General features: G+C 43.6%; 1 protein-coding gene across 1 annotated transcript in view; it reads left to right on the forward strand.

Annotated features, from left to right (window-relative positions):
- Positions 1-16406, forward strand: part of LOC126999242 (galactosylgalactosylxylosylprotein 3-beta-glucuronosyltransferase P-like) — a 50457-nt gene extending 34051 nt beyond the window's left edge. The window contains exons 4-5 of the mRNA XM_050861630.1: positions 8922-9209; positions 16062-16406. Coding sequence (XP_050717587.1) covers positions 8922-9209; positions 16062-16220 — 447 coding nt within the window. The 3' untranslated portion in view covers positions 16221-16406. The remainder of the gene's footprint in view (positions 1-8921; positions 9210-16061) is intronic.
- The last annotated feature ends 493 nt before the right edge of the window (positions 16407-16899 follow it).

Consider the following 16899-nt stretch of genomic DNA (forward strand, 5'->3'; position numbering starts at 1 on the left):
GCCTAAGACGGCTTGGCATTCTTATGAGATGGTCCGTAACCAAACCAAAACAAACCTTCTTATTCTTATTCTTCTGACCTGTAACGCTTTGTATCGGTCCTCCTCCTCTCGGTCCTCTCTTCTTCTTATCCACACAACTTGCTTTTCAATAGTATTGTGTTACGCATCTTTCCTCACTGTAATACGCTATTGTATTATAATTTTATGTGTGTTGCTGAAATCACTTATTTTCATTGTAATTCTGTGCACTTAAATTCAAGCATTTATGCCCTTTTTCCCCCGCACTGCGTCAGGAACACTTTTGCCAGCTTTACAATTCTTCTCTCTGTTTCCTTTTTGTCTCCATACACCCCTACAACGTGCAGATTGCTCCGTTGTCCTCCTCTAGCCTCCTCGCCCACTCCTTCCTGCCTATTACCGTCACTACTCCTGCTTTTAACTCCCCTCTCTGCCTCTCGTAGTTGCTACATTCTACAATTAGGTGTTCCACTGTTTCTTTCTCCCCAGTGTCCTACAGCTACAGCCCTTTGTTTTGGAAGGTCCTGGTGAGGGTGAGTTCGGCCGCTCAGCCTCTTTTCGCCACTATGCGGGTTTCGGCCTTTTAAACATCTCTTTACCACGAGTTCTACTGACTAGATTCTGTTCGGTACTTGCCAGATTAAACATTAGTCTCCATGGAATCTATTGCAAAAAATGGTTCAAGCTATGCATGCGGCAGGAGAATAGAAAAAAATGCGAGAATGGTGTAAGTTTAGTTGCGAGTAATTAGCTTGTAATAACTGAATGGTAGAGTGTTTCTCACCAATTCACATGAAAAATGTTAGCATAAACACTTGGGATCAATGTCTTGTTGAATATAGGCACAGTGCATCATAGTTTATCACGTGAGAGATTTTAGAGTGTGCGAGTCCTCATCGCTTCAACAGGCTCTGACCCAGTTTTAATTAAAGTAGCTAGCGATCACCAGCAATTATTGGGATACGGAACTGCTCCCAGTCCCATTGACTTCATAGCTGAGTTAGACTATTAGGTCGACAGCTAGGGTAGCCCCCATGCACCTCCCCCACTGTTACAAGCGATTCACAGGAAATTTGGACGGACTTTGGCCGATGTGCGCTTGTAACAGTTCCAGTGTCGGTCGTCTTTGTTGTCCGGTATGAGATTACATTGTTGTTGCATATGTGTAGGTGAGGTTATAGGTTCATCTAACCTCCGCGTCTTTATTTCAAGTATCTTATTGAACTTTGCGGGGGTTTTCTCATCCATATTTTACTTGAAGGTTCCATGTGTGATTCCAGGAATGTGAACAATTTAATGTATCCATGCTGAGGCTTGTCCTTGTCCTTCTTTCTCTGAAAGGGTGGTTGCAGGTTCTGCTCAGCTTACTCCATCTCGCTTAGATTCTGTCTAGTGATGTCTCTGAAAAATATATCCCTATACTTATTCTTAATATTTGGCAACACGAAATAATGTAATGTCAAATTTTCCCAGTCAAATTAAATTAGATAAACGCGCCTAAAAAAGTTACTTTAACGCATTTTGTGCCAACTATGACTTGCAGGGTAGGGGTCCAAAAATTATGAAGATACACGGCTTAGTATCTACCTGAAATTCCCTTTTTAAGATGGAACAATATCTAAGTTCTAACCAAGTAAAAGTACTTTTGAGGTACTTTTGTACTTTTGACTGAATAACCACCTAAGGTGTAAAGAAACTGGAGCTATTGTATGCTCAAAGTTTTCACCATAAAGAACCGGAAAATCATTCTACGGCATCATGCTCACGAGTCACAGCCAGAAAGCTCATTGCTCTTCCGCTCGCCATTATCTACGTATATCTAACTGATGAGTGTTCGTTTCATGCTTTGTCAGCTGAATGTTCTAAGAAATGTGTGAAGGACCAAGAAATGATTTCCAGTGATAACTGACATACGATCTTTACATGAAGCATGTGACCAATTAAACACTCAGTCAGTGTTTATGAGGTATATTAATTTCTTAGCAGGTATCACCAGCGATAGGGTCACAGGGCCCACGAAGCTTGAGCTATTCTTTCAATTATCGTAAATTACCTGTGTTTCTCTGGGACTTGGAACAATTACACTTCAATACAAAAAGTGACATTATTGTTAATAAAAATGTAGCTGATCATTCTCGTTGATTTATTTACTTATAAAAGCTTCTCCTCATCAAAAATAGTTCTTGCATGAAAGCCCTAGCTGCGAGATCAAGCAGAAATGGGCTTTTTAAAAAATTCTCTTTACATAACAATATATGCTGAGTACCTGCCGCTGGTGTATCAGTGTCGCCCTCGGCGAAATTTATCGAAAATATTAGGGCGTCAGGCATCTCAAAAGATGTCCGTGTGCGACATTGGCTTTCGTCCAATAGTCTTTCCCTCCACCCACAACTCCTGGCCTTAATCGCCATCACCTTTGACCTGCCCACGCTCCTGGTAGTAGCAGGCGTCCACCCAAGGTCTTGGTCCATCTCACATAACAAGCAGCAGTTAGATGAAGGCGGAGTATAATATGCTGGAAGTGGAAGCCAGTGACCTCAGTGAGACATAAACACTTAGCCGTCTTTGCTTTGGTGGGGAGGGGACTGTCGCGATGCCTGACGCCCTAATATTTTTGATAAATTTAGCGAAGGCGACACTGATGCACGCAAAGCAGGCACTCAGCATATAATGTAATGTAAATAATATTTATTAAAATCTCATTTCTGCTTGATTTCGCAGGGCCTTCATGAGGGAGCTGCCAGACGGCATTTATATTTTTTCTCGTCTATCAATAAATAAAACAACGAGAATGATCACCTACATTTTTATTAACAATAGTGTCACTTATTGTATTGAAGTGTAATTGTTACAAGCCCCGGAAAAACACAGGTAATTTAAGATAATTGAAAGAATAGCCCTGTGACCTGCTAGTTGGCAACTCTGAATATACTTCATTGTGGCGCCATCTTTTTCTTGGTTTATGCTGCCCCCCGGAGCTCATTCTTGATTCGCTTGACAGTTCTTCTAGGGTCCGGGTTGATAGGTGGTCTTCAGGACAGCATGTGGGTAGTCTTAGGCCACTCGCCGGTGACTGAAAAATCCCAGGTGGTAGCGGCGGATTCGAATTCGCGTCGCCCATGACGCGGCGAACGTGGGGCCCACACGCTAACCATTCAGCCACTGTTGAATGGTTAGTGGTTATGATATTAGTCTGTTATGATATTAGTTCTCTTATAATATTAGGTCTGGCGGCTATGATATTAGCCTGTAATGATATTAGTTACGTTATGATATTAGGTCTGGTGGTTATAATATCAGGTCTTGTTGATCAAAGTCATTGTGGAGCATCGTTGGCGACGCCAAGGTCACTGACCTTGTGTTTGCTGATGATCCTGTACCTCTCGCGGAATCGCTGGAGGTCCTGGTGCCAGCTCTCAAATTGCTGTATGAGGAGGCGAAGACTGAACTGAAGGTCTCCTGGGTCAAAACCAAGGTCCAGTCGTTTGGAGGCTTGCTGGATAACACAGATCAGTCTGTTCATGCATGTGATGAGGATATCAAGTTCACCAAAGGTCACATACCTTGGTAGTGTAGTGCATAGCAATGATGGGTCTCACCAGGAAGTCACTCGACGGATTGGCTTTACTCATGGTGTTATGGACTCGCTCAACACGAGTATGTGGCGTTGTCGATATATCTGTGCAGGCGGACAAAGATTCAAATCTTAAGTTGCTCGTGCTCCCTGTCTTACTGTATGGATGTGAGACATGATGGATGTGACTCGTGTCCGCAGGACACGAGTGCAATGGAAAGAACCCATGCCAATGAATAGGTCTCTGGACTGCTCTGGTTCTGATAAACAGATGTCAGCAGATATGCAAAATACTCCCTCGTCACACCACACTGCCATTGATTTTTGGTTCACTTGTTTTCTTGCACTCTAAAAGTTTGTCAATGCATGCCTGACAGTTGCACGCTCAGTGATCGGTTGTGGTATTACAGGAAGGTACTCCACGCGCATCAGTGGTACTACAGCTGATGATACGAGTGTATGGATAACAGCCCAAATGTGAGGCTCTCCTACTGGTGCACCAAGACGTAGTAAGCCAATAAGAAATTCACTTTTCTCAGCATTTTTATTTATTTATTTATTCTTTTTTTTTACGTCTTGGCCTATTGCGCCGCTAGGCTTCTTCCCGGTGGATCCTGATGGTCGGTCCAAGGCTTCTTCTCGGTGGGGCCTGATGGTCGGCCCAGCCCTTTCTGGGGCAGGCGAGTGTTTATAGTGGCGCCATCTTGCATTGGCTCATGCTGCCCTCCCGGAGCTCATCTTTAATCCTAGAATCTAGAGTCCGGGTTGATAGGTGGTCTTCTGGACAGCATGTGGGTAGTTTTAAGCCACTCGGCGGCGGCTGAAAAATCCCAGCTTGGTGGCACCGGTCGGGGATTGAACTCGCGTCCTCCTGAACGCGGGGCCGTCTCGCTATCTGTTCAGCCACCGCCTACCCGGAGCAGTTCTCATTTAAGAGTAGTATGATCTCTTTATTTTCAGGATGAAGCATCATATTTTCTGGAAGCATAGGTCGAACTACTAGCCTTACATGAGGGGGTACTTATTGACATGGCAACGTAGCCTGGAGGATACGATCAGTATGGTTCAATCCTGTGGTAGAAACTGGAGGTTTACTTTGGGCCTTACTGCAAGTTGCATCCTGGAAAAGTACCAGAGCAGTATAGTGGGATCCTTCAGTGCCAGACAGTGATGACCTGTCGGCATAGTCTGAATTGTCCATGCCACCCATTATGAAGTCAGTCTTTGTGAAGGTCGTTGGAATGGGTGTTTCTCCATCATCAGATGACTTAATAGCATACCTTGCCAGAAGGGTACGAGTAGACTTTATACGCTGATAGCTTGAGCAGGCTCTAATCCTGTTGAGTGCAGTGATGAGGGTCTTACTTCGATCCCTTGCATAAATGGTACGTCCCAACATCATGTGAAGAGGTGTTACCTGCTTACCATTATGCAACGTATAGACAAACATTTGGATATATTTTTGTTTCTCCTGCTCTGAATGTTCATCTGTGACTTTCTGGTCAGCCTCTTTATCCTCAGAGGCCTGGAGAAGGTACTCCAGGTTCATAGGGCTGGAGTGAAAGAACTTGTGCTTGGGAATCTCAAAGAGGGTGGCAAAGAATGTGAGGAGAGGTGCTGGCATTAGAGTATTCTCCCATGATGCTTTCAAATCTGTACGGTCGCAGAAACTGTCTTGTAGACCAAAGTCAACCTCCATGAGTAGCTTTCTTAGTTGGAGTGCTGCTGTTTTTATTTGGTCAAGTTTCTCATTTTCACTGCTAGTTCAGCAGCAGTGACTGAGGAGGAAAACACTATGTCTGATTCATTCACTCTGAAATTTGGAGCAACTGTGACTGATTCTCCATAGTGGGAGATGAGTAGTTGCTTCATATCATGGGTTAGAAAGACACTTTGCAGCTCTTCACCATCTTCCAACAGGCTGGTGGAGAATTCTACCATATCACTCGAAGTGCAGAACTCCAGAGGTGGGCGCGGTACTGAAAAATCAGTTGTGCGGTTACGGTAGTGCGGTACTTTTTCCGGAGTAGAGCGGTTGCGGTAGTGCGGTCCCATTTTTTTTCTTTCCCAGTGCGGTACGCGGTGTGCGGTACTGCGGTAGCGGTAGTCACGAGTAAATATAAAAAAAAAAACTTCAGTGCCTATCCTGACTATCCATTGACTAACTAATAACTTCTGAGATACAAAATATATAATAAAGGAGGACTGGGGGAGGGAGAGAGGCAGGTCAGGGAGGAGGAAGGGGGGCAGGCCGGGGAGTAGAGGACGGGAAGGGGAGGAGGGGGAGAGAAGGGAATAGAACTTTCCGAGGGAGGAGGGAGGGGACAGGGAAGGGGGAGGAGGAGATCAGCGTCATGTGAGAGAGGAGGAAGTGGGGGGTGGGAAGGAAGGATGGAAGGAAGGAAGGGTGGTACAGGTGCAGGGATATGGGGGAGTGAAAGGGAATGGGAGGAGGGGAGGAAGGGGAGGAATTCTCCAGCGTTTGAGCGAAAACGAAAGATTATTAATATAGGAAAGTCATGACGGGAAGAGTGAAAGATTATTCAAACTGTCCAACATATTAGGACAAAACACATCAACTGCAACTGGTAATAGCGACTCCCGTGGGAAAGCTGTAAGCCCTGGCGTCTCAGGCTCAGCGAATAAACCACGTGGAAATTTCAACGAGGAGATAATAATAATAATAATAATAATAATAATAATAATAATAATAATAATAATAATAACAATGATAATAATGATAATAAATTATTATTATTATTATTATTATTATTATTATTATTATTATTATCAAACAATATTGATCTTAGCTACATTGAAAAGAGAGAGAGAGAGAGAGAGAGAGAGAGAGAGAGAGAGAGAGAGAGAGAGAGAGAGAGAGAGAGAGAGAGAGAGAAAACAGAAAAGTTACAATGAAGTTACAAAACAAATATAGTATGTACTATGGTCTATGTTATGCATCAAAGAAAAATTTGTACGGGGCATGAGATTGAGCGGCGATCGTGTTAGTGCTTGCTTGTACTGTTGTACACTGCCATGTACAGTCATCGTCTGAGGCAGTCATGGCGCGCCGCCTTGGGTTGAGTGAAGAACAGATTTATTCTGAGTTATTCATTTAGCATCCAATTTTGAACAATAACTTAAAAGTCAGAATGATTGAATCACCCATTCTGATGACTGATACCGATTGACTGATTGAGTCCGATTCACTCTAAAAAAAAAAAAAAAAAAAGACATTTCTGTGAAAATGCCGCGCTGCAAATGTCTTCGATGGTTTTCTAAGTACCGTAAAAAGTACCGCAGGATTTTTTAGTGCGGTCCGTGGTAGTGTGGTATTTTCAGAAAGTTTGCGGTAGTGCGGTACTTTTTTTGTGATAAGGTACTACCGCACTACCGCACTAAGTGCTGCACTTGCCCACCTCTGCAGAACTCCTTTCTGGCCAATAACAGATCAATAAATGGCAAGGCACGTAAAAATAGGACACGCTTAATATTTTTGTTGATTTTATTTTTTTCAGGCAGCATTTCAGTGTCACGTTTGTGTATGACAGTGTACATTGTCTTGCAGCAAGCATGGCAATACAAATCAGCAGCGACGAGAGCTTTAACTGAGTCTTCCATTGTTTCTCTGAGCCGGTCGGCAATTCGAATATAAACAGCGTCCTGGTTATGATTTGCATGCAGCTTCAATGAGTCTCTCAGCACTTCTAAACTCAAAAACCCGGTACTTTTCATAGATTTTCTTGTTAGTGGTCTGCCCACATATAAGACATGGTAATGTCTTAGGGTCCTTCTGTGTGCTTGGTGGTGCTCGAGGAGTGATATGCTGCTGCGGGTTTTATGTTTTCCAATGTCTGACTGACAGTTTAAGGCGATAGCCTCACACAACATGGTCCTTTCATCAGTTTGCTTACTTTTAATTTCAATTGATTTGAGTTTGTTGACATGTGTGTAATTCTTGTAACACTGGTTGGTACTGTGATATACAAATGTTTCCTCGTTATTTCCTTCAGTAGTGTCTTCTCAATAAATATTTCTGAGACGCTTGGCAACAACATCATTACGGATTTCTGCTGCACGTTTCACCTTGTTACGTCCTGCTATCTCACTAGTTCCTGGTGATTTGTCATCTCTTTGGCAAATGATGCATAAGTTTAGGTTGAACACTTCCACTTCATTCTTCTTGTTCATTCTCTCCATGTTGCACACCTGAAAAGTGAAAAAGCATCTTGGTTGATACATCGGGAGCACTGTCATAAATTTTAGTCACTACTCTAAATAAGCTAGATGAATAATACACGATAGTACCATCTCCAGCTGCAAGCTCTGATCTGAAGCCGATGGATTCTTGAACCCATATTTCAAAGGCCAAGATGTGGTCAAATTAAAAAAAAAAGTACATAAATGAATTCCTTGTCCTCGAAAACCTAGGAAAATTGACATTATACATGATTCTAGCCCAATTAGTAAGGAAGTTATGATTCACCCAATGGCCAAGGGATGAAATACAAGATGGCCGCCATAACTCGGTAACCTGCCACCGAGCGCACGAACACCTCTGTGAGAAAATCTCTGTACACTGAGTTGCAAACGGGCCTCTATTGCAGGTCCTGGATTACATCTTAAAATGTGGCTGTAAGGTGCCATATGAGGAATTTTCCGGGAGTACAGCGTTGCCACGCTTTTTTAACCCCACTTTGGTTGCTTCTCTCTCTCTCTCTCTCTCTCTCTCTCTCTCTCTCTCTCTCTCTCTCTGTGGCGTTACCGCCTCGAGGATTTGAATGGATTTTTTTTCTTACTTATGTCAGCTTATTTTAACGTTGATTCCTTCACGATATAATCTAAATATAATTGTGCAACTACTTACACATCCCAAAACGAAAAGGAAACTCAATAATAAGTATAGCATTTTTTTTTCGCAACACTGTAAAATACGTACGCCACGTTTCTTTATATGCTTATAAATATATTTTCCATAATAAGTTAACTGATCTTTTATACGTTATAATACTAAGATTAAATGTGTATGCATATTTACTGATCATATTTGCCATGGTTTTACTTATATTAGAACATTTCTAGCTACATCGCGGGCTAGGAGACATGCGGCAAAGCTGTACAAGGGGATCCCCCTACGCTGAACCCCCCCAACCGCACGTTTGGCCGAGCCAGACTATAGGAAAGACGGTTCTCCGGGTGGCCGTGTGGCGCTGCGTGTATAGCCAGTACCATCTATAGGACCCTTCCTCCATAGCCTAATACTGGCATCATTACTAGTAAGCACGAACATCAATATAATTATAACTTCCCTCTCTTTGTATGATGACAGATGCGGTGGACCGAGCGAGTCTCCATGTTCCCTGTGGGCCTGGTAACCAAGCTGGGCGTCTCCACCCCTATCGTGCGCGAGGGCCGGGTGGTTGGTTTCTACGATGGGTGGATTGCCAAGAGGAAGTTCCCAGTGGACATGGCAGGCTTCGCGGTGAACGTGGCCTTTCTCCTGCAGCATCCCGAGGCGTCAATGCCCTTTAAGGTGGGCTATGAGGAAGACGGTTTTCTGCTGAGTCTTGGCATCGCGGCGGCCGACATCGAACCCCTGGCCTTCAACTGTACCAAGGTGGGTGGCTAACTCCTCCTCTTCCTTATATACTGGAGAACAAGCAACAACGGTAAAAACAATTAAAGCGAAGCGATGCAGTACGGATACTGGCAGGAGGTATTTCTCGAACAGAGTCGTCCGCCACTAGAACAGCCTTCTTGCTGGAGTGGTTAGTGCGGAAATAATCAACTCATTTAAAAATCGCATTGACCGTCACTTTGCTGCGTCAGGAATGAATTGCACGTATTCCCGAGTACGTACATAAGTTCTTTAATCCTTCCTGCCGGTCACTCCTGTGGCTGACGAATTGATTAAATCACCGAAAGCAGACAATCTCGCAATGACCCAATAGGCTTTCTGCTGTCTGCTCGCCCATGTTTCCCATGCTGCCATGTTTCCTTGTTTTCCTCTTCCTCCTCTCCCTCTTCCCCTTCCTCCTCCTCCTCCTCCTCCTCCCTTAGTATTCTATTAAGACACATCACACACGCTTTGTCTCAAACACACACAAACCCGAGTGACACATTATCACTTATTATATCGAGTTTTTTTTTTTTTTTGTTATTACCAACCTAGTCCATGATTATACTACAACACGCTGTATTTTCCTTTTCGTTGCTGTTCGTTAATCGTCTCTGAAATTCCCTGAGCCCCGCTAAAGCTCTTTAATTATTCCCAGTGGACCACCACTTCCGGTAGCCATCAGTAAAGCCGGTAATGATCACCCAAGGATTAACGCGGTCAACTAACCTTTTCTCCGGCACTCCCTAGCTAACCCAGCCGTGACAGTCATGCAGGTGTTCTACGCGGCCAGTTTGCAGGTGTTCACCTTCCCTTTCCCATTCATCCTCCTATATTCAACACCGTTTAAATATTCACACATAACTAAACTAATAATATTACTAGAAGCAAGTTTGAACTACACTCTACACCTTTCTGGAAGGTAAGAACTATTCAGCAAATTAAGAGAACAAAAAGCGAATTCAGAGAATTAATAAGCGACTTAAGAAAAAAAATAAGCGAATTAAGAAGGAATAACAAAAAATTGTATTACTTAGCTAGAAAACTATATATAAAGGGAAAATAAGATGGAAATAGGCGTACCTAACATTACCATAGCCGATCCAGAATTTAGGACGTTTCCTAAGTCAGAGTAGGTAGGCGGTGGGCGAACTGGTAGCGTACTGGGCCCACATTCACCGCGTGATGGACGACGCGGGTTCGAATCCCCACGCTATCACTCGGATTTTTCAGTCACCGCCGAGTGGCTTAAAAACTACCCACATGCTGTCCTGAAGACCACCCATCAACCCGGACTCTAGAGGAAGCCGTCCAAGCGAATCAAGAACGAGTTCCGGGGGGCAGCATGAGCCAATGCAAGATGGCGCCACTATAAACACTCGCCTGCGCCAGAACGGGCTGGGCCGACCATCAAGCCCCACCGGGAAGAAGCCTTGGGCCGACCATCACGCCCCACCAGGAAGATGCCTACCGGCGCAACAGGCAACGACGTAAAAAAAAAAAAAAAAAAAAAAAGTTATAATTGTATTTCGTAAAGAATCCTTATAACCGAACACTAACAAAAATTATGAGTATTCTTTTTCTTGAACACAACATTGAATAAACGACAGAACAATAATATGAAAATACGTATATCCACCGGTGCCAGATTGTCGTACTCAGAGCATAGTATTTACCGGTTTCTGACGCCTAACTATTGCCAAGAAACATCAGAATCTAACTCCTTTAACGATAACTATAAATTAGTTTCCTAATTGGAGCCCAGAAGACAGTTTGGGGGTAGGAAGTCGGGAAATATAATAATATGACACGGCCGAAGCCCGAATACAGTAACGAAACAGCCTCAGAGCTTGTCGAACTTTCATTCGGACTAGTAAACGCAACTATAAAGAACAAATAGCTCGCGAAGGGACCGACAGTATTTTTGCTTCCGTATACTCTGTTGAGGACATTGAAACCATTCCCGAGGATCCCATTCCACTGAGGGGGATCTTATCCCTAAAAACTGACGCCATAAGCCCCCAAGATGTTAAAAAGTAGCTTGACAAACTTGACACGAACAAATCAACGGGACCCGACAACTTGTTCCCTCGGTTATTGAAAAAATTGAAACATCAGATACTACAGCCACTTTGTAGCATCTCACGTGTAGGGGGGCTCCACTCACACAGCTCTCCTGGATAGAGTGTAGTCTAAGGCTCTCCGTCTCATCAGCTCTCCTCCTATTACTGATAGTCTTCTACATCTTAAATTCCGCCGCCATGTTGCCTCTCTTTCTATCTTCTATCGTCACTTTCACGCTGACTGCTCTTCTGAACTTGCTAACTGCATGCCTCCCCGACTCCCGCGGCCCCGCTGCACTCGCCTGTCCACTCTAGCTCATCCCTATATAGTCCTTGAGCCCGGGGCGATTTTTTGACAAACCGGTACCACCCGAGGTGACTAATAATCTTTGGTATATTGGACTCTCTATGTATCTCTAGTTTATGTTTTGATGTGATAACCCTTGGTAACTGGCAGCTTAATGGGGGATATCGCTCCTTGAGTGGATACACCCTGACACACAACCCGAATAATGCGAGAACACCTATTGTGACAGTTATCTTTAGTCTAACATTACCAATGTTTTTTTCAACAACCCAATTTTGTCACACATTATCCAAACCAGAAGTAGAGGTCCATTGTGGTTTATTATTTTTATACATTATGGCTCTAAAAGCAATCCAGGTTATCCGAGCGCCACACAAAAGTTTGGGCCCCGATAGCAAACCTCTTACTTTTTTTCAGACTTGCGAATAACCCGAGGGATATCAACAATTAATGCACGGCTACAAACAGCTACTGCACTTATTTAAATGTCTGGCACCGCTGCTATATATGGGTTGCTCTTTTATATATTGGCCTCATCGAGGCTCGAACTCATAACCACTGGCACAGAATATGAATACACTATCCATTCCGTAAACACATTCCACGCTTCTTTGTGGTTGATAAAGACATCCAAACTCAAGCACAATTAGTTGAATTAGCCACTAAAGCCGTAAAAACTGTGTAATAAACGGCCATATTTGTGTCACTGTCAAATTGCTCAAACCTTCAAAGTCCTCACAACTGTATCTGGTAAAGTTTAATGTAATTCTAGAAAAGTTCAATTAAATGCAACTAACTTCCATAACTTTGACTCGATGAGTTCTAGAAAAAATGAATAAAATATAGTCTTCTGGACGTTCATTCCTTAAACTACTGTAAGTGTTAAAAATATTAATAGTTTCACACATTCTGTTAGATATGCATCAGTGCACATGTAATAAAAAAAAGACCCACTCTAATCATCTTTAGCATCATCCTCCACATCAGAGTCGGTTACATCTGCTTGTGGCTCGTCTTCACTGGCCTGATTGCCACAGGTTTGCAGTCTGCACATGTATGTACACTTGAGGCCATTGCTGAGACAGGTGCATGCCGGTAGTTTATACGAGCGTGAACACTTGCAAGAAAGAAACTGTAACACAACATCAGGTGCAGGGGAGCACCAAATTCCCATCGTCATCGGTAGCCCAGCCTTGATCAGTTGTTCTTGGAACACATGTTGAAGGTTCCAGACATCTCCGCCATATGGCAGCCTGATAATTTGCACGAAGTATATGCATGGAGAGGCAATCCTTACAAGGAGGAAGTTGACTCGAGTCCACTTCTCCACGTCTGGCACAGAAGATTTGGTAACGAAGGTTGTTTACCTTCGTTGTGTGGGTGCAGGGAAGATACATACGACAGGTGATCTCTTCCATTTTCTCTGAAAGTTCTTCAGATACGATCCATGAGCGTCCAAGTTCAGTGAAGGCCTCTTGATATGTTTGGTCAGATTTCAACAGCACTTACTGTGTCACAACCTGTGAAGGCATGCACACCAATAAGAGCAATACAGACGCTTCTCCCCAGTGCATTGCTGAGCTTAGTGTCAATGAACCTTGTCCGGGCCTTTGTTCCACACTTTTGGTACATTTGACAAGGAATTTTATCACACATCCCGATGCACAGAACAATCACATCTGTGTCCTCAGCAGTGACAATAAGTGATCTGTAGCCAGACTCTGCTGCATGGAGAGCATGAAGAAGAAGGCGGGTATCAGCTTCTTCTCGTGATGATCTTAGCTCTGGTATCTCTTCCCATTGCTCTCTCGTGTACTTAAAGCATGTCTGCTCACAGGTAACGTAAAGTGTCTTCTCCATGAGTTTCTTTCTGTGTTGTAGGCCCTTCCACTCATCCACGATGAACCTGATCAGGGCTGTTTTGTTGGCAGAACTACACAGGAGCTTTCGCCAACGCTGGATCTTGTGTCCAGGTGCAATACTCTTGAACTGGATTCCTGTATCTGCACCTCTGTTCATTCGCTCAGTATTTTTGGTGGACATATCCCTGTAGACAACAAAGACGACATCTGTGCGATGACTCTTGGACCCTTCATGTGGTACATGGGACAGGGCTGATTCTGCCAGCTGCAAGAAGGTCTGGTCATTCCCTTTCAACTTCTGGACCAGTGCCATCTCATCAATGATGTTTGCTGATGGTTCTTCAATTTCTTCAACTGGGGAATCATTCTTCTCTATCTCCCTCGCCAGAGCTGCTTTGTTGGTCTTGCGAAGTGACCCATCACCATTGGCTAAAGCCCAAGGTAAAGGACCAAGTGGATGGGATAAAACGTCGCTCATCTGAAGCTTTCTGCTCTCTGCAATGAGAACCATCTGGCCAAACAGTTTCCTGTCAGCCTTTAGCACCCCCTCTTTGCCATGACATTTGCTTTGTGGCTTCTTTCTGATGTCAGTAAATCTTTTCAATTTCTTCTTTGTAGTTTTTTCATGAAACAGCATAGATGAAATCTCTCCTTGCAAGCGCTCTTGGTTGAAAGTTTGGTATGCCTCCTCCCCTATTTGGTAGGCCTTAAGAAGGTTCTTGGACACTAATGGTGGTACCTCTGCCGCAGTTGACAAACTGACTAGCTCTTCCTGCTTAGGATCGATCGGATTCAACCAACTTTTTTTCCATAAGCTGCATGAGGGATTGCACATCAGACTCATCTCTTCTTATTCTGGGCAGTTGGAAGTCTGGATGATGCTAATCAGTGTCATGTTGACCTATCATGCTCCGCAGTTGCCTCAGATATCTAATGCGGTACTCTGATGTCAGATAGTACCTTGCAATAGCTCCAGCTTTCAGGCTGAAACTTTTCGTGCCTCCTGGTGTTTGAGTGTCTTTGTTGACGGTTTCCTCTATTGTTTGATCGACGGGTATACGCCCAAACGGGTTCTGACTACCAGTCTATACAGAAAAGCCACCCTGCATGAAGTGGGCGTGGACTTCAGGATATTCGATGGGTAGTCGAGACATCGAGGCATAGTAGTAGGTCAGGTAGCGGGCATAGTTCACCTTGTCATAGGCGAAGCGCCAGGGGAGCATTTGCCTGATTGCGGCAAGATGCAGCATCCAGTTGCCTTATCTGGAAGCTCGAATCAGATCTAACATGATATCAGTCATGTCCTTGTAGGACATCCAGAATGCTGAGAGGCTATGCCCATCCCTAAGTGGCTGCAGATACACTTGGAACATATTCAGAATGTGTGTGCATGACATGCTCCAGCAGCTCTTGAAGTGCACTCTGAGAGACATTGTCACTGAAGCTTGCAATCTTCTTCAGGGTTTCCTCCAGGGGTTGAAGGTCTCTTAAATGGTGTACCTCTAGCCAGTTAAGAAAGCCTTTCGAGGCAAGCCTCAGCAGCGCTTCATACACCAGCTTGTGCAGTCTCACTGCTCTGTTGTACTTGCGGCCTACCATTACTGCATTCACTGAGCCTTCGGCAACGACACCAGCTTCAACACAGAGATCCCTGAGCCCTGCATCCTGAAATAGCTTGTTCATGACGGAGAGAAGATTACAGATTGTGTGGAAGACTCCCATCCTAATGACAATTCTCTTGAACTTGTCATGCTTCCATACAATCTCTGCAGCCTTTGCAAAGAGAGCCTGGTCAAACACACAGACGATGTTTTAGATGTAAGCCCTGCATGATGCTGAGAGTCTGCTCCAACACTCAATTCACAGTTGACATGTCTGTTGCAGGAGCACTGACTGTAGGCAGGTAGCTCACAGTGTCTTGACACACTGTGATGTTATTGCAAACTTGGATATTGAACCCAGTCCAGCTACTGACGATCTGGTTCTCAGGGTCCATGAATCCAAGTCTTGTATGGACACCAAGGTGAGTGTCTTCATCAGAGCAATGAATGATGCACTCTGTCCGTGTCCTCTTCTTTGGCATATTCATCTCCACTTGTTGGAATGTGCGGCTGAGTAGATCACAATTCTCTAGTCATCTGAAAATAAAAGCATCAAGTGGAGTTTAATGCATTTTCGACATGCCTATGCGTGCTACTAATAATTTGACGTCTGCTATAAACCAAATGTGTGTCAGCGCGTAGTTTCGTAAAACTCGCTACTCGGTCATTTTCAAGACTGAAAAAAAAATAGAATAGGCTGATAATCTGAAAAGTTATCACATTTGAATGTACTTACTATGAGCCTATAAGCATTTTAGTACCTCCTCCTCCTCCTCCTCCTCTCCTCCTCCTCCTACTACTTCTATTACTACTACTACTATTACGACTAGTACTGCTACTACTACTACTACTACTACTACTACTACTACTACTACTACTACTACTACTACTACTACTACTACTACTACTACTACTACTACTACCATTACTACTACTACTACTACTATGACTAGTACTGCTACTATATACTACTACTACTACTACCACTCCCACTAATACTACGACTACTACTCCCACAGATCTGGGTATGGCACACGCAGACCAAGAAGAATGACCCGGCCACCTCAGTTACCCAAAACAACGCCACGATTGGCACGAACCTGGACGTCATCAAAGACCTGTTATGGAAGAAACCGCCGGGGAGCAGGAAGGAGGAAGAGAAAAAGGGGAAGAAGTAGAGAGCGTGAAGAAGAAGAAGAAGTAGGAGGAGAAAAAAAGAAGAGGAGAAGGAGAAGAAGAGGAAGAAGAATTCATGAGGGGAAAATAAGGGATGATGTAGAGAGAGAGAGAGAGAGAGAGAGAGAGAGAGAGAGAGAGAGAGAGAGAGAGAGAGAGAGAGAGAGAGAGAGAGAGAGAGAGAGAGAGAGAGAGAGAGAGAGAGAGAGAGTAAAAAGAGCATATAATTTAATATAATTTTTGTACAATGCTTCGGAATGTTTGATGAAAAGTACAATTATGTGTCACTTTATGATGAGCGACGATGAAAGGTGACAAAATAAACGAAGTATAATATTTGATGATAAGTTTACCGAATGAACAAAATATCACAAGAAACATAGGACGAGAACAAATAACATAATAATTGATAATACTGTTGTGTGATACGAAGCTACTGATGAGTAAGTGATACTTCCAGAGCAGTAATGGGTAGATAGATGGATGGATGCATTGAAATATATATATATAAATAGATACATTCATAAAGTGATGAGAATAACACCGAAACATACAAAGTGTAATAAGAACAGTTTTTTAGTCTGGATTTTGTTCCGTTGCGGCAAGGAATGTATGGACCGATGAATGAAACGAAGGAGCAGAAAAAAAGATGTCCCACTGAAGTATACGAACCCTGCAAGA

The sequence above is a fragment of the Eriocheir sinensis genome, chromosome 16 (genome assembly GCF_024679095.1).
Source record: "Eriocheir sinensis breed Jianghai 21 chromosome 16, ASM2467909v1, whole genome shotgun sequence".
NCBI classification, from domain to species: Eukaryota; Metazoa; Arthropoda; class Malacostraca; order Decapoda; family Varunidae; genus Eriocheir; species Eriocheir sinensis.